Source organism: Heloderma suspectum, chromosome 12, assembly GCF_057233095.1.
Source record: "Heloderma suspectum isolate Gila_16-S chromosome 12, 16-S_ref, whole genome shotgun sequence".
NCBI classification, from domain to species: Eukaryota; Metazoa; Chordata; class Lepidosauria; order Squamata; family Helodermatidae; genus Heloderma; species Heloderma suspectum.
Window position 1 is genome coordinate 24,641,850 of NC_139469.1, and position 18,760 is coordinate 24,660,609.

General features: G+C 44.3%; 1 protein-coding gene across 2 annotated transcripts in view; it reads left to right on the forward strand.

Moving 5' to 3' along the window:
* The window catches only part of IFT38 (intraflagellar transport 38), a 132,140-nt gene that overhangs the window by 88,396 nt on the left and 24,984 nt on the right, over nt 1-18,760 (forward strand). For both annotated transcript variants that reach the window (XM_084818805.1, XM_084818806.1), the window contains exon 9: nt 18,371-18,443. In XM_084818805.1, coding sequence (XP_084674931.1) covers nt 18,371-18,443 — 73 coding nt within the window. The remainder of the gene's footprint in view (nt 1-18,370; nt 18,444-18,760) is intronic.

Sequence of the window (18,760 nt, forward strand, 5' to 3'; positions counted from 1 at the left end):
CTTCTGTGAGGTCCCTGCCTTCTTTGTCCTTTATCATGCCCGTCTTTGCACAAAACGTTCCCTTGAGATCTCCAATTTTCTTGAAGAGATCTCTAGTCTTTCCCATTCTGTTGTTTTCCTCGATTTCTTTGCATTGTTCATTTAAGAAGGCCTTCTTGTCTCTCCTTGCTATTCTCTGGAACTCTGCATTCAGTTGGGTATATCTTCCCCTTTCTCCCTTGCTTTTCGCTTCCCTTCTTTCCTCAGCTACTTGTAAAACCTCATCAGACAGCCACTTGGCTTTCTTGCATTTCTTTTTCTTTGGGACGGATTTCGTTGCTGCCTCCTGAACAATGTTACGGACCTCCGTCCATAGTTCCTCAGGCACTCTGTCTATCAGGTCTAATCCCTGAAATCTATTCCTCACCTCCACTGTATATTCATCAGGGATATGATTTAGGTCATACCTGAATGGTTTAGTGGTTTTCCCCACGTTCTTCAATTTAAGCCGAAATTTTGCAAGAAGCAGCTCATGATCTGAGCCACAGTCAGCTCCAGGTCTTGTTTTTACTGACTGTATGGAGCTTCTCCATCTTTGGCTGCAAAGGACATAATCAATCTGATTTCGATATTGACCATCTGGTGATGTCCATGTGTAGAGTCGCCTCTTGTGCTGTTGGAAAAGAGTGTTTGCTATGATCAGCATGTTCTCTTGGCAAAACTCTATTAGCTTTTGTCCTGCTTCATTTTGTACACCCAGGCCATGCCTGCCTGTTATCCCGGTGATTTCTTGACTTCCTACTTTAGCATTCCAATCCCCTATGATGAAGAGGACATCTTTTTTTGGTGTTAGTTCTAGAAGGTGTTGTAGGTCTTCATAGAACCGATCAACCTCAGCTTCTTCGGCCTCAGTGGTTGGGGCATAGACTTGAATTACTGTGATGTTGAATGGTTTGCCTTGGATTCGTACTGAGATCATTCTATCATTTTTAAGATTGTACCCCAGTACTGCTTTTCCCACCCTTTTGTTGACTATGAGCGCTACTCCATTTCTTCTAAGGGATTCTTGCCCACAATAGTAGATATGATGGTCACCTGAATTAAATTCGCCCATGCCTGTCCATTTTAGTTCGCTGATTCCCAAGATGTCGATGTTCAATCTTGCCATCTCCTGTTTGACCACCTCCAGCTTACCTTGATTCATTGATCTGACATTCCAGGTTCCTAAACAATATTGTTCTTTACAGCATCGGATTTTCTTTTCACCACCAGACACATCCACAGCTGAGTGTCCTTTCGGCTTTGGCCCAGCCGCTTCACTCTTTCTGGCGCTACTAGGAAATACCCTCTGCTCTTCCCCAGTAGCATATTGGACACCTTCCGACCTGAGGGGCTCATCTTCCGGCGTCATCTCTTTTAGCCTTGTGATACGTTCCATGGGGTTTTCTTGGCAAGAATACTGGAGTGGGTTGCCATTTCCTTCTCCAGTGGACCACATTTTGTCAGAACTCTCTGCCATGACCTGTCCGTCTTGGGTGGCCCTGCACGGCATAGCTTATGGCTTCACTGAGTTACGCAAGCCCCTTCGCCACAACAAGGCAGTGATCCATGAAGGGGTCATTTTACATTACTGATATTCTAATTTAAAAAAAACATCCCGATAAATCTCCAAAGAAACCCCAGGGTTTCCTGCAACACAGTATGGAAAGCACTAGCTTAGCCCTTAAGAGTGTGTCCAGTCACTGTAGTGCTGAGCTTCCGATTTCCTTGAAAAAAATAGCAACACAGCTTGTTTATTTATTTATTTATTTATTATTACTATTAAATTTATTAATCGCCCATCTGGCTGGTCACCCAGCCACCCTGGGCGATGTACAACACACAATAAAAACAGTTTAAAACAATAAAATTCTACAGTAAAAACATTTTCTAAAATACCCTAACCCACCCCAAATGCCTGCCTGAACAACAACGTTTTTAATGCACGACGGAAGCTCATTAAAGCGGGGGCATGACGGAGTTCCCTAGGGAGGGAGTTCCACAGAGTGGGGGCCACCACAGAAAAGGCCCTCTCCCTCGTCCCCACCAGTCTAGCTGTCTTGGCTGATGGGACAGAGAGAAGGCCATCCGAGGCTGATCTTGTTAAGCGGCCTGTCTGGTGCTGCTGGAGGCGCTCCTTAAGATAGGCTGGGCCGGAACCATATAGGGTTTTAAAGGTCAAAACCAACACCTTGAATTTGGCCCGGAAAACAACTGGTTTTCATAGCAGTTTAGACGTGTTATCACTCCTTATAAAAGCGAACTTGGGGCGTGAGTGCTGACAGAAATGGAGCCGAACCAGGGCCACTGAGAAATAAGAGGGAGATGCTCAGAGGAACCCTGAGGTTTTCAGAAATATCAAAACAATAACAACAAACAAACCCACTTTAAGAATGTTAGTTGGAAAAGAAAACTGGTGCAGGGGAGAGTGGAATACACTGCTTAGAGGGAATGGCTGGCTAGAACCCTGAAAAGTAGCACTCCCGTTTGGTAGAAGGTTACACTGGAGCATTGTCTTGCAGGTCCCAGTTGCTTTTCTGATTACCAGTTACTGGTAGGTGGTGGTGGGGATGACAAATAGCAGTGGGGAAGGCTTTTGCCTTTATGCCTGGCTGTGGGCTTCTGGCTGACCCTGACTGAAAATAGGATGCTGGGCTAGATGGACCTTTGGCCTGATCCTGCCGGGCTGCTCTTATGCTTTTGGGGCAAACAGAGGCCCCTAAAAGTTGGTCTTCTTCCACCTCAAGGCCCCTGCCCATCTGCAGTGAATGCAGAATGTTGCCATTCTCATTCGGTAAGTTGAGGGGGAGCTGTAATTTAGGCTTCCGTGTAGCTCAATCAATCCTGGAATGATTAACTCTTCTAGATGACACTTCTATTGAGAATAATTCATTGCAATTAAATTCCTTTGTACAAATTGTTCCCATAGAACCTTGGCTTGGAAAATACCTGCGTGTGCTGCCTATTGGTATATGAGTTACCATTCATTATGCGACTGCTACACGATTTACTCTTCTGAAGAGTTAGAATTGCTGCTCCTCGTTATAGTCTCTTATTGAAGCATTCTGATATTGGAATACCAGCTGGCCCGTGGTCAAGTAAGGATGGGAAACAAAACTCCGAGCCATGCTGCTCTCCCAGTTAGTTTTGAGCGTACTCGATTTCTAAGCAGTTCTGTAGAGGTGGCCTCTTTCAGTCCTTGTTAAGGCTAAATGATATCACACGGTAAGTGGCCAGAGCTGGCACTTGGACACCATGAGAAGGTAGAAGTGTGCACTAGATAAAAGGGGGAAGAGGCAGCTTGGCCGGCCACTTTTAGAAAATGTGAATGTATTTAGATTTCTCCTGAATTTTTGTTTCTGTGGGAGAGAAGGTATCCTAAAGTTCTAGTTAACTGGGTGTGATTCTGACCAGCGCATTGAGCAGGCTTCCCCCAACCTAGGCCAATGGCATGTTGGCTAAGAATGATGGGAGTTGCAGTCCAACACATCTGGAAGGCATTGGGTTGGAGAAGAATGATACAGAGCAGGGTGGGCAACCTGATGCCCTCCAGATGTTTTGAACTACAAATCCCATAAGCCCCTGTCAGCATGGCCAGTGGTCAAGGATTATGGGAGTTGTAGTCTGAAACATCTGGAGGGCACCAAGTTGCCTACCCTTGATACAGAAGCTTGCAGGATCTAATGCAGCTTTCTCCAACCAGGTGCCTTCCAGATGCTTTGGATGTCAATTCCTGTCAGCCCCAGCCAGTTTAGCCAGTGTCAGGAGTGCTGGGAGTTGTAGTCCAAAGCATCTGGAAGGCAACTGGTTTGCCCAGGCTGATCAAATGTAAGGAGCTGGCCAGATCCTTAGGCAGGGTCCTGATGCGCTCTTCAGGCTTTCTCTGAAACGCCTGCTAGCATCAGAAACCAAGAAGCTCTCGGCATAAAAGACCTCACCTTATCAGGGAGATTCCTTCTCAGAAGCTCCGGTACTCATCCAGGTCCCCACCTCCTGGGTTCTTTGTCCCACTGCAAAGTGTTTTGCAGGTGATCAGATTCCTCAATATTAGTACAAGCTGGAACTGGTCTGTGATTGGCAGTGTACAAATTTCCAGCTCTGGTGGAAAGATCATGTTGGTATGGCAAGTGCTAGGGGAAAAAAAACCTGGATTAAAACAGCGGCACAGCTTTTTCCCCATTTCCCCAGTTTTAGCAATATCCAGACTACAGCAGTGTTCATGGACATTAGACACTGTGTTTCATAGCTATTTGTGTGACCATGTCTGACATAAGCAGACACTCAGTAGTGCAATACTGAAGGCAATATATAATAAATACTTGAAGCAACATACATGAGACAGAGCAAAAGTGCTCCTTTCTTCTGTTGTATCCATTTTATCCAGAGAGCTTCGGCTATTGGGCGGTATAGAAATAAATAAATAAATAAATAAATAAATAAATAAATAAATAAATATTTTTACAGCCCTCCCCCTTCCACACACACACGTCATTTCTGATGTGCAAGAGTTCATTTGTGATATCCCTTACTGGAAATGTTTATTTATAAGGCTTTGAGAAGCCCTAGCTGTTTTAATAATTTCCCCATCAGTATTAATTTGGTTGACAAACTTCTTCAAACAGTGTAAACAATCTTTGTCTTTACACCATGGACCCATCAATGTATTCCTGTAAAGGCCGTGCATCTAACCAACCTACTAATACAATAGAACTGTAATACATCCAGAGAATAGCAAATGAGCTTTTATTGAATCATTACAATTTGTACTTTCCTTCGGTCCAGAGAGAGAAGTAAGCAAATAAATAGGAGAGCTGTTGAGGTAATTTCTGTTACAATGGGAGCACACTTGATTTAATTGAAGATGTCCCTGATTGATCACATTTTTGCAAAGAGTCTGCCATTGAAAAGGGTATTCATTGTTTAAATAGTACTCTGTTAATATGCCTGGTGCCTTAGTGAACCTCTTTTAACATAGATCATTCAAGGGTAGCTTTCTTTTCTGATTATGATTGCCCAATTTGTGCACCCTGTTTCTTTCCTCTGTCCGTCCCTCCCGCCCCCCACCTCCAGCTGTAATTTTAAATTTGAGTCCCTTCACTGCTAAAGATACGCTGTGTTCAAGCAAGAAGATGCTGAGCCCCTGCAAGGAAGAATTTGGCATTTCCATCTTCTTCCCTGGGCGCTGTACTTGTCTTGAAGATGTTAAGGCAAGAGATCATGCAGGACTGATGTCTCCTGCTCTGGCACTGCTAAAGCAGGAGGGACTTTTAGAACTGGAAGTTCCTGTTGATAGAATTCTGAGTCTGCAGCAAGAGCTCTTCTTGTGCCATTGTGCCAGGACCTGAGAGAATGCAGTGAGGAGATGAATGCTTTGCAAGGAGTTGGAAAGGAAAAGGAAAGTTTAGAGCAGCCTTCCCCAACCTGGTGCCCTCCAAATGAGTTGGACTACAACTCCCATCATTCCCAGCCATCATGGCAATGTTGGCTGGAAATGATGGGAGTTGCAGTTCAACACATCTGGAGAGCATCAGTTTGGGGAAGGTTAGTTTAGAGCCTCAGGTTCTCCTTCCTATTCGAGGAGCCTTGTGAAAGTGCCAAGGGCATAAACACTGGGATCCAATAAACCGTTGCTCATCCATTCTTCTCAGTTGCAGTCCTCCACCTAGTTACACATGCTTAAGGTTCAGGATTTGCAGCATGTCATAAAACCTTAACTCAAGTGTGTTCTCCCTCTTTAGAATGGCCAGACGCTGTGGTTTCCCCAGCAAGAAAGGAGAGAAAACTATCCAGTATGCATCTTTGACAGTGCCAAATTAAGACTGGGGGATAGAGAGACAAAACTGAGGGCCCACAGCTTAACACCTACTTTCAGTTTTCAGCTATAAAAATATAGAAATGGTTGTGGGTGGGTAGGAACATAAGAAGCCGCCTTATACTGAGTCAGACCGTTGGTCCATCTAGCCCAGTACTGTCAACACTGACTGGCAGCAGCAGCTCTCCAGGATTTCAAGCAGGCGTTTTTCCAGCCCTAGCTGGAGATGCTGGGGATCGAACTTGGGACCTTCTGCATGGAAAGCAGGTGCTTTGCCACTGAGCCAATTATATAGGATGTGTCTGCTGAAGTATCATAAGCCACAGGGCCTCAGGGATGATACCTTAGTTCCCTAAACATGTTTTGCCTTCTCTGATGGCAATTATTTTCTGTCCCCTTTCCCTGCCTCCACTTTCCACCCACTTTCCATCCACTCCATATCCATTTACAGAAGCTTGAAACTGACAGACTCAGTTGTCTTCTTTAGGTCATTTTCAGCCTTCTTCCCAGGATGTTGCTTGAACAGGTTTAAATACTAGGGTTATGATGAAACAAAGGGAGTGGATGTCACAAGAATTGCTTCCCATGAAATGTGCTCCCCATTCTGGTGATTGGGGGCCTGTGAAATTGGACGAAAATGTTTACCCTTTCAGACAGGAAACATCCTCACTCTGATTTGACTATGTGACATCAGTTTTAATTGGCTAATGTTGCACCATGATGGCTCCACGATCCCTGATCCTCTTGATCTTGTAACCAGCAAGAAGAAGATCTCTCCTTTGTTTTTTAATGGCACTGAAGCCAGCTACCAAGAGGGTCAACGGACCAGTCTGAGAAAGGTAACCGAGGGGGGTAATGTTCCAGAAAACATGTCAGGCCCCCTAGATGCTCTTTTTTCATGCTGAAAATGTTCACCCATGACAATTCAGTGCAGCTCTGTTATTCTGTGAGTTGATCGTGTCATCTGGATAGTATGTATGGCTGCGGTACCAGAGTAGTTATGTCATTGTATACCCACCACCTAGCATTCATGTAGCTCTTGTCTCTATTTTAGTTATTATTTTTAATTCTATATCACCTTTCTGCTTGAAAACTTTTAAGCCACTTCCTGAGTTAAAACAATGAATAAAAAGCGTTCATCATAAAAGCAATGCATTGAAAAAAGGAAAAACAAGAGCAGTAAGCAGCCATCAGATGTTGGGAGAATAAAACATCTTGGCTTGTCTCCTAAATGATTATAAACTTGAAGCTATTCAAATGTTTCCTGGGAAGGAATTCCAAAGCTGCGGTGCTACCACAAAATAGGCCCTGTCCCTGGTTGCTACCTGGACACTCTCCAAAGGCAGAGGCTCCTGAAGTAGGGCCTCAGAAGAAGATCTTAAAGACCAGGCAGGTTCATATGGGAGTAGGTGTTCCTTTGGCTTCCTTGGACCCAACCAAAGCTTTAAAGATTAAATCTGGCACTTTGAAACATGAAGCTCTTTTAAAACTGGCAAGATGCTTTTACAACCAGTACTAGACAGTAGTCTGGCTGCCATATTCTGAATCAATTCTGAAGCTTCCAAACAGTCTTCAGAGGCAGCTCCACATTTGACACATTGCAGTAATCTAACGTGGATACTACTAGAGCGTGAATAACTGTGTCAGGGCTATCTCTACTGGTATGGCTGAGAAGTGGGCAGCTCTACGTCAAGCAAAGGTAGCCCAAGATATTTTGATGCTTGAGGCAGAAGATTGCAATAGAGTACCTTGTGGTGGAAAAAATAAAAATTAAATGAGAATTTGCAACCTTTTAATGGTGCTCTGAAATCTGCCATCTGAGATAAGCTGCCTTAGCTTGCCTAGTAAAGAGGGCAAGCCTATGAAAAGGCCATTATCTCCCATTCCCAGCCTGAGAATAATAGTACCGTTATGGGGAATGTTGCCCACTTTTTATGGAAAATTCATTTACTTTCTGGCAGGCCTTTGACAGAATCTGTTTAGGAGCAAAATTGATGTGTTGGTAACTGGTGATTGAAGTAATCAATTGTGAAACATGTACAGTACTTTCCTCTAGAAAACAGCCATTAAAGGAGGTGGAGGAGTTCAACTAGACCAGGAGTAGACAGCCTGGCACCCTCTAGATGTTGTGCACTACAACTCCCTTAATCCCTGACCATCAGCCATCCTGGCTGCGGCTAATGGGAGTTATAGTCCAAAACTTTCTTTCTTTCTTTCTTTCTTTCTTTCTTTCTTTCTTTCTTTCTTTCTTCCCTTCCTCTCCTTCCTTCCTTCCTTCCTTCCTCCCTCCCTCCTTCCCTCCCTCCCTCCCTTTCTTTCTTTCTTTCTTTCTTTCTTTCTTTCTTTCTTTCTTTCACTTCTATAATACCCAATAGCCAAAGCTCCCTGGGCAGTTCACAAAAATTAAAACATCAAAGTGCAGCATAAAACAATATAACATATGAAAGCTTAAAAACATCTGGAGGGCACCAGGTTGCCTCCCCCTGAACTCAAGGCTAGGAAATATTTAATTAATTTTAATTAAGGAAGACAGGCTGATCTGGAATGGAGGCTTATATATGGTTGTGATCTGTCAGAGTTCATTATGAGATCATGCTGAACAACAATCTTGAAAAGTTGTCTTCCTAAGAGTCAGATTACTGGACAGGGACTGTAGGCCAGTGGTAGATAGAGTGGATGCTTTGCATAAAGAAGGTGCCAGGTGTAACCTCTGGCATCTCCAGTTAAAAGAATCAAGGTGCCAGGGAATGGGAAAGATCCGTCTCTCCTTGAGGCTCTGGAGCACTACTGCCAGTCAAAGTAAGCAATACCTGCCTAGATGGTTGAGTCATCTGACTCCATAAAGAGCAGCTTCTGGGGCATCATCACAGAGATAATGTCTCATTCATACCTAACACATAGGTTAGAGCTCAGTGAATGAGACGATTTGAAATGGCTTCATTTTGTGCCATAGAAATATTGCCTTGGTAATGGCAAGCTTTCAGGAAGTCTGTCGAAACTGTCTTCCCCTGAACTGGGGTGGCTTCTTAAATCCCTTTCCAGACAGCTAGACTTTGAGATTTGGCTACACTGCAGCCTTCACTGTGACCCTCTTGTCCTCTTTGAACCCCATTCAGTTGCAACAGCAGACTGGGACGCTGACAAATGTATGACAAATGACATTGTAGCTTGTCCGTTTGGGAGAGAATTCCACCTTGTAGAACGTAGATTCACAAGTGCTAGGCCAGATCTTGAATGCCAGCAGTGGATATCTGGATGCAGAGAAGCAAAAAGTCCAGGAATGGCGAAGAGAGGACACTGGCAAAGATGGAAGCTTCTAACCCCCAAACTGGGTGGATTGAATGCTTCCTGGCAGAGAGTTTTCACTGATATCCATATTGAATTTGCTGGGGTGATGGTTTGCCTCTCTTCTGCCCCACTTCTGTTTGGGAAGAAGTGAGCTCAGGAAGATCTGCTTCTCATTTTAGGATGCAAAGGGGTCCAAGGGTCATATTCTTTTCATCGAATGCCTGTGGTTTTTGTTGCTGTCGTTTGTTTTATTACATCCCTCCTTTTGGCTTCCGAGTAGCAATATGTATAGCAGCTACTGTAACATAAATGCAGACCCTATCATATACTGATTTGGCTAAGTGTCTTGCCTAAGGCCACTTAGCACACAATCCTATGCATGTTTAGACAGAAAAAAGGCCTACAACTCCCAGCAGGGCTGACTGGAGCATGCTGAGAGTTGTGGGCCTTTTTTCTGTCTGAACAGGCATAGGATTGTGCCTTTGGTGAATTTGTGGGCTGAAGGAAGATTTGATCTGGGGAGACATCCCAGCTCTTAGTCTCACAGCCCCTACGCTACATCAGCTCTGAGTAACGAGTGATGTCCAGAGCTTCTCCAGGGGCAAGTGGGGAGGGATATTAAGCAGTCTTTTAAGCGGGAGTGACAGCAGCTTTGGGAATGCCGAGGTCTATATTTGTAGCTTCATGTCCATCAATTCATGTTCCTGCACTGGGAAGCTTAACAAACAGCTACAAAACAAGTCCTGGTTGGGGCAAAGAATCCGCTTCGTGCCATCCAATAAAAGGAGATCACAAATCATTTAGTAATCCTTCATAAAGGTCAGGCTTGGAACAATTGCAATTCTGTGTTCTCAGTTTTTCTAGTTCGAACTTTATATTCACAAGTCAGAGGAAGATGTCCTTGCAGAAAGAATGGGAGAAGTTATGTTAAAGGTTCATGGCGGGTTTCTGCCTTGTGTAGTCTGCTGCAGAGAATTCTCAAGAGAAAATGTATGTTATTAGGCCCTCCTGTGGTAGGCACTGGGCACTTGAATTGAGGAGTGGAACAAAAAGCTCAGGAAAGGATCATACACACACACCTGGCAACAGGCTAGAATAAAGGAGGTAAGGAATTTATGCAAATTTGATTTGTATTCAGAATTATTGTTAAAAATACAAAAGTTGCATTGCCTTATGGTAGGGATGTTGAATCTCTTTCAGCCCAAGGGCTGAATTCAGTTTTGGATAAGCTCTTGGGGGCTACATTCCAGGAGGAGGGGAGGGAAGAGGAGTGGAGGGAAGGGGCATGGCCATCTGGAGAACCTTGGAGGGCCAGATGTGGCCTGAGGTTCAACACCCCTGCCTTAAAGAATGTGGAATGTTTTCAGTAGGGACTTCAGCAAGCCATGGGCAGTATTGCAGAATCGCAGTAGCCATGAGGGCTTCGGTGGGAATTCCATTGGGTAATTTTTTTTAAATTTTGTAGGTAATTTTGTCCATTGCAGGCTTCGTCGTTGATCATCAGCCTCTGAGGACATGTTTTTTTTTGCAACAGCTTTTACAGTAGCAACTACAGTTCAGGCTTTCAACCACTTTTAGGAAATAGCTGCACAATTTTGCTTCCTAAACCAGTGTTCTTACACTCCCCTTTTAAAGCTTTCTGTAAAATGACTTATTGCTACATCTCTTCTAGGTGTTTTTTCCCCAACCTAAGAATGAAGAGGTGAGGGTGGTGAGCTATTAATTAGTGTGCACAACAATAGAAATAAATGGATATTTTCACCATGGTGGTAGACATAGCTCCTAAACGCAGCATCTTGATGCCTTACCACTGAAGACTGTCTCGACTGTATTATCAGACATAGGACCATCTGTTGTGCCAATTAGAGCAGGAGTGAGCTATATTATGTCTTATGTCCAGTTCAGCAGGGGGGCGGGGGGGGGGGGACAGGGCTGGTTTTTTCCTGCGTTGGAAAGCAATTTTAGAAAGCAAGCCCTGAAGGATTCCAAGGTATACACCCACATAGAGCCAACCTGACTTGCAGAGGCCATGCCCACTAGATGCAGAAAGCTCTGAAGGTTAATAGAGAGCATGCGGTTAGTTCCTCACTCCTTTCCTCACTCCCTCTGTGTTACATAGGCAGCTCTCAGATTCAGGTTTGTCTGTTTGCATTTGCTCATCGGACCATCACAAAGCAAGAGCTTAGTGGAGGGAACTACATATGTATCCCCATAAGTTCCAAAATAATAGGATATTTCATACTTACATGACAAGAAATAAAATATCAAAATTTAATCATGGATGTGGTTGTAAACCTCATTCAGTTTCAATTGTAAGAAGAAAACAAGCAAAGATACTCAGTATATTTCATATAAATTCTGTTGCATTGGCATCTCGTGCACCTTTCTGGAAAGGGCCACCACCTCACTAATTAGTTTAATTCGTTAATGTATTTGTATGCTACTTTTCCACAACAGCGTGCCCATAGCGGCTTGTTGTTGTTGTTCAGTCGTTCAGTCGTGTTCGACTCTTCGTGACCCCATGGACCACAGCACGCCAGGCCTTCCTGTCCTGCGCTCTCTCCCGGAGCGTACTCAAGTCCATATTCATTGCATCAGTGATACTATCTAGCCATCTCATCCTCTTCCGTCCCCTTCTCCTTTTGCCCTCAGTCTTCCCAGCATCAGGGTCTTTTCCAGAGAGTTTTCTCTTTGCGTTAGGTGGCCAAAATATTTGAGCTTCAGCTTCAGTATCTGTCCTTCCAATGAGCACTCAGTGTTGATTTCCTTTAGGATGGACTGATTTGAACTCCTTGCAGTCCAGGGGACTCATAAGAGTCTTCTCCAGCACCACAGTTCAAAAGCATCAATTCTTCGGCGCTCAGCCTTCCTTATAGTCCAGCTCTCACAGCCATACATTACTACTGGGAAAACCATAGCTTTGATTATGCGGACCTTTGTCGGCAAGGTGATGTCTCTGCTTCTGACTATGCTGTCTAGGTTTGCCATAGCTTTCCTCCCAAGGAGAAGCGTCTTTTAATTCCATGGCTACAGTCACCGTCTGTGGTGATCTTGGAGCCCAAGAAAATAAAATCTGTCACTGCTTCCATTTCTTCCCCTTCCATATGCCAGGAAGTGATGGGGCCAGATGCCATGATCTTCGTTTTTTTAATGTTGAGTTTCAAACCAGCTTTTGTACTCTCCTCTTTCACCCTCAACAAGAGGCTCTTGAGATCCTCTTCGCTTTCTTCCATTAGGGTGGTATGATCTGCGTATCTGAGGTTGTTGATAATTCTCCTGGCAATCTTAATTCCGACCTGTGATTCGTCCAACCTGGTGTTTCTCATGATGTACTCTGCATATAAGTTAAATAAGCAGGGTGACAATATGCAGCCTTGTCGTACTCCTTTCCCAATTTTGAACCAATCGGTTGTTCCATGTCTGGTTCTTACTGTTGCTTCTTGACCCTCATACAGGTTTCTCAGGAGACAGGTAAGGTGGTCTGGTACTCCCATCTCTTTAAGAATTTGCCAGAGTTTGTTGTGATCCACATAATCAAAGGCTTTAGCATAGTCAATGAAGCAGAAATAGATGTTTTTCTGGAATTCTCTTGCTTTCTCCATGATCCAGCGAATGTTGGCGATTTGATCTCTAGTTCCTCTGCCTCTTCGAAATCCCACTTGTACTTCCGGTAGTTCTCGGTTCACATACTGCTGAAGCCTAGCTTGTAGGATTTTGAGCATAACCTTGCTGGCATGTGAAATGAGCGCAATTGTACGGTAGTTTGAGCACTCTTTGGCATTGCCCTTCTTTGGAATTGGAATGTAAACTGACCTTTTCCAGTCTTGTGGCCACTGTTGAGTGTTCCAAATTTGTTGGCATATTGAGTGCAGCACTTTAACAGCATCATCTTTTAGGATCTTAAATAGCTCAGCTGGAATACTGTCATCTCCGCTAGCTTTGTTGTTAGTAATGCTTCCTAAGGCCCACTTGACTTCACTCTCGAGGATGTCCGGCTCAAGTTCAGTGACCGCACTATCATGGCTATCAGGGACATTCAGATCTTTCCTGTATAGTTCTTTTGTGTATTCTTTCCACCTCTTCTTAATCTCATCTGCTTCTGTTAGGTCCCTGCCTTCTTTGTCCTTTATCATGCCCGTCTTTGCACAAAACGTTCCCTTGAGATCTCCGATTTTCTTGAAGAGATCTCTAGTCTTTCCCATTCTGTTGTTTTCCTCGATTTCTTTGCATTGTTCATTTAAGAAGGCCTTCTTGTCTCTCCTTGCTATTCTCTGGAACTCTGCATTCAGTTGGATATATCTTCCCCTTTCTCCCTTGCTTTTTGCTTCCCTTCTTTCTTCAGCTACTTGTAAAGCCTCATCAGACAGCTACTTTGCTTTCTTGCATTTCTTTTTCTTATAGCGGCTTATAACATATCAAAATGAATACCAACAGCAATAAATTTAACAGCTCAAAATGTAACATAAATAGTTATGAATGTCAATGCTTAACAGTATTGGTACAACTAAAGGAACCATATAATAAAACAATACAAATAAAACTAAATCTAATCCAGCAGCTTAAAACCACGCATAGAAATAAAGTATGTACAAGGCCAAATAGATCTCCATTCCACACTAAGAAGGCAGCGTTGGCGTCCCTATGATTAAATTATACTGGTTAGCAGCTATAACCCTTGCTCGTGGCCGCCTTGCTTCCAGCTCACACTGGTTTTTCTCTCTCAGACCCTTTTCTAGATCTCACCTGGGGATGAATGTCAAGTCCCCTTCAGACCCCACACATGCTCAGCCCCTTGGTGTTCCTTATACCCCTTCAAACACAGTCTTCAAGGAAGCAGCTTTTGATGAGGCCTCTGGGGCAGAGGGATGGGGCAAGGCAAGTGAAAATGTTCATCTCCTTGATGTTAGCCTCTCTTCACACACCCTGTTTGTCTCTTTGTGGGGGAAGCACATTTGTTCCTCGGTGCCTCAAATTGTTGGCTCCATGCCTTTTGAGCTCACTTGCTGAGCATCTGTTGGGTTCGGTGATGGTTTTAATAATGCTTTTTCTGTCGTTGTTATGCATTGTATTTATTGTATGGTTTTATTATTTTAATCCCTTGTAATATTTTGTAAGCCACCTCGAGTGCAATTTTTTGGTAGAAAGGTAGGGCAAAAATAAAATACAATAAAGTAAATAAATATAAAGCAGGGTTGTTGAACCTGTTTCAGCCCAAGGGCCAAATGTAGTTTTGGAGAGGTTCTTAGGGGCTGCAGCCCAATGGTGTGCGAGGCAAAAAGACCCAGGGCTAAAATACACAGAATACTAGCATATTTTAGCGTAAAGCGTGTACAGCCAATAACTGCACCTTTGGAGGGGCATTTCAACCTTCTAGAATGGCGGGGGGGGGGGACTGCAACAAAGCCAGGAAGCCATCAAACACTTGGTGGTTGGGGGGAAGAGATGTGACCATTTGGTGAACTGCAGAGGGCTGGATTTGGTCCACAGGCCTGAGGTTCAACACCCCTGATATAAAACAAGCAAACCTAAAATTCCAAATTCCCCCAGCAAACACACATACCCCCCCTTTTAAAACATCCCAATTTTAATGTAAATTAAAATAATATGTACACAACCCTAAAGTTATATAAAAGCAATCATGAACTTAAAATTCTGAATTTCCCTGGAAGACGCATCATTCTCCCTGAAAATGTTTCCCTAACATCAGTTACCACAAATAGAAAGTACGCAGTCGTTGCAGTTCAATATCTCTTCCACCTATTTTAAACCACAAGGACAGGTATTCTCAGAATATGGCATATTTCTGTATCTTCCTTCTAAAACAGATGAAGGCATCCAGTTTAATCAGATGTCAAAGGTGAGCCAAGAACCAAGACTTGAGCCAGGAGGGGTACACAGACACACACTGGAGCTAGGAAGTCCATGTTGCTCAGCTGTGCTCCCAGCCCAAACAGGAAGCCCTTTTATAGTCCTTCCTGCCCAGGAAGGCCCAAGGGCCAGCCTGGGTGAGGCCAGACCAGAGCCCGAGAGTGTTGCGCTAATGGAAGTCAGCACAGGAGTCTGGCTCAGTGATCCCACCTACCCCCAAGCTAGCCTGAAGCCCAGTCCAAGGATTGTGGGAGCTCCCAGAGGAAGTGGGCTTGGTGCCTGACTCTGCCCCTGGGCCAGAGGTGCAGACTCCTCAAGGGACTGGCACTCACCCTTGCTCTCCTGTAAGCCCCCACCAGAGAAGACGGGGGCACATCTGCAAACTATCCAGTGTTGACAGTATGCATATCTCTGAGCCAGACCTCTGCCCCTTTAAATTCAGCTAAGGGACAGGGTTGGGCAGCTGAGACCATGGTCAAAGTAACTTTGGCCTTATCTAACTCTCACCGGAAGCCTCTACGGCCCTGAAGTGTTCAGTCTCTCCTTGATCCCTGGAACTTAAGATCTGCCTGGTATCTGCTGACTGGTGCCAGAGACCTCCTGATGCAGCCCAATCCATATTCTATCATTGCACGGTAACAGACTTGCTGGTATAAGGCCCCACAACTTGGCAGGGGAAAGACTCACCCTGTTGGCTCTCAGCCTGCTTCCTGTCCTTTGGCCCAATAAGGGAGAAGGCAGGAGGGGCACAGAAGCAGCCGGATGGTGGCAAAGTCCCTGGGAGGGTCTTGCAATCTGATTCTCGTGTGTTCACTTCATGTCCTGCTCATATGTGGCTGAAGTATACAAAAGAGATTGAGGAAAGTGTGTGTGGGCAAGAGCTCACTTAATTATGCTTCCTTCGTACATCACCTGTGTAACCTTTTGTGGTATATACCACTGAAGTAAAATAAATGGGATTTGCTTTGCAGTAAAAGAGTTTAGGATCAGTGTGTACAAGATGCAGAAAAAGACTTTATGGTAACAAATGTGTCTGATTGCCTCGCTCTGGAGCTCTTTTTCTCCTCATTTAGGAAAATATGAACACATAATCATCTCCTTTGCCATTTGCTTCATCATGTAGTTGTAAGAATAACTGTGAGGAAATTGGATTTACTTTCGTGGCCTTTGAAGCCATTTCTGTCTCAGCTTTAGATGCATTGCATGAAAACCCTTTGCAGATTCTTTGTGTGAGGGGGTAGTCACAGAAGCACTGTGTGCACATTTCCAATTGTCAGTGTTTTTGTGACGTCGCTCTCAATTTCATTCCACCCCAGCAATTGCACAAAGCCACTGAAAACCAACACAACAAGCAGTGCTTCTCTGAGCTTTAAGTAGCGCAGCTATCATCGCTATCACCATTCTTTATTGAAAGCAGTAACAGCTGGAGCAGGATCTTAACACACACACCCCCAGCCTAAAATGTATACAAATAAAACTTTAAGTGCTTCTCTTTGTCTTCACATCTTTTCTCTAGCTCTCCAGGTGCAGATTTCTGGAGCCTTTTAACCCTGGCCTTGTATGCACTGCACACAGGGACAGATTTGCGGACAAGTGGACCCCTTTAAACAGAAGGGGCCTGCAAACCGAGAGTGCACCCAAGAATTCTTCAACTAGGTGACTCATTCAAGCAAGCTGAACCACAGGCCAAATTCTTACATTTTTCTTAAAAACAAACCTTATCCTTCCAATCTCTGTATTGTAAGTAAGGGACTGTTCTCTGTAATGGTGCTTCCCAGGAACAAAGTTGCATCTTCCCTCCATTCTCTTGGAGCATGTAAACAAGATCACTACCTTTATATTCTGCCCTAATCCGGAATAATATCCTAACGCCCTGAGTATTCCTAACTAAGATTAAGGGGAAGGCGAAGACCAAGCTATTAGGGTGGCCAGATCCAAAAGAGCAGAGGGCTCCCTTTAATAGTTGTGTAGAACAGGGAATTTCAGGAGGTATAGCTTGTCATGCAAGCTGCACCTTCTGAAATCCCCTCTTCTACACAAAGGTGCAGGAGCTCTGCCTTCTTTTGCATCTGGCCGCCCTACAGGTGATGCTTGTGTGTTAAGGCTTTAAATCTATTATTATTTATTTATTTGATTTATATCCCGCCTTTTCACCAAAATAATTGTGCTGCTCTGATCTCAACAGACTCCCTTTTAACCTTCAGGCCGTGGCAGCTGCCCTCCCTTGGTGCGGTCAGGAGCCAGCCTTGGCAGCACATCTCCTTTGTAGCCCCAGCCATGGGGTGCAATGGAATACATCACACAGCATTGACAGAGCTGCATTGTTACTTGGATGCCTCCACTGAGTCCTTTTCTCTGGAATTGCCATCCTTTGTTTGCTCACTTTGAGTGTCAAAATGATGTTTCCAAACCATTGACTTCCTGTGTTGTTTTCTGTGATCCCTCCTGATGTTTTTCAGACCTGGCTAGTAATTATTTGTTTTTCAAAATGCAGCTGCAGCATCAGCAGACAAACTGCTGTTAAGGCTTTTCAGAGCTCCTGTGCCTTTAATTGAAACTCTTCCTCTTTGCAGATTGCCCGTTTTTTGTTTCCTGTAGATCCTGACATATTCTGTCTTGCTAGTTATGGGGAGGGGCAAGGAGTTTGCAGGGCACTGAGAAGCCCAGGAAATTGTGTCTAGTCACCCCTTTGGCTTCTGAGATTTTATCCAGCATTGCTCACCACACTTTCAAACATATCACTGCATCTGTAAGGACTAGAAATGTGCTCTTTTTAGCAATAAAAGCTGAGATTGTAGGAAGTCAAGTACTGTACCCCATGCTACATTATGTGGGTTTTCTGCACTTGTATGGAACTATACACAGCCCTCAGTGTGGATGGGTCTTTGCATGGGATGTAGGCCATACAATATCCCTGTAACTCCCCCGTTATGCTTTCTGGCTTCTCAAGGGCTGTCTTCACTAATGAGTGGCAGCAATAAAATTCCCATTTACCTCAGACCATTCTTCTTGAGATTCTCCGCTGAGACTGCCTGTTCTGTGTCTGCTGCTTAATGTTTGCAAATTTTCTTTTATTGGGTCAACAGGTTATATAAAGAGCAATTTAAGCTTCTGAATTTTATGAGGTCACCTTCTGGCCTTGGTGTTCAGAACAAAAATAAAATAGTAGCAGGTGCAGCTTCAAACGTTTGCAGCACTTCTGAACAGGTAGAGTTGATCCACTGAATGGGGAGAGACTTTCTCTTTTTTAAAATTCTGTCCTGTGGCACTAAGTTGTCTGCAGAGTTTTAACCTTGGCAGCAGGTTGGCTTATGTCTTGTTACCCTCTTGAGCTGGGTGAAGGTGCAGCTGCTGTTCTGATCTGATGTTTTCCCTTCCCTACAGGAAGCAGAGAACACCCTGCGTTTGATGCAGAGCAAGCTGAAGGAGGAAGAGAAACGTCTGCTGAAGAGTGGAAGTGAGCTCTTTTTGTTAACCCTTTCATGTCTTGGCAGATCCAAGGTCCAATGCAGCCTGGCACATTACTGTGGCAGCTAAATACCAGGCAGACAGTTAGGGCTTGTTTCATAGAGATGTAGAGCTAGAGTAGTTCTCCTTGTCTGCATCATTGTCCTGCCACCCAACTGGCCTTTTTCAAGTGGGAATGGGAAGCAAGGGCTGTGTATTGTCTCTTTCTCTCTCCCTGGCCCCTTTCTCTGGTGGGAGCTGGAAAATCCTGGATGCTTCAGGCTTAAAGGTCCCTTTGCAAGCCTGACTGCAGTGACCTAGTTGTTG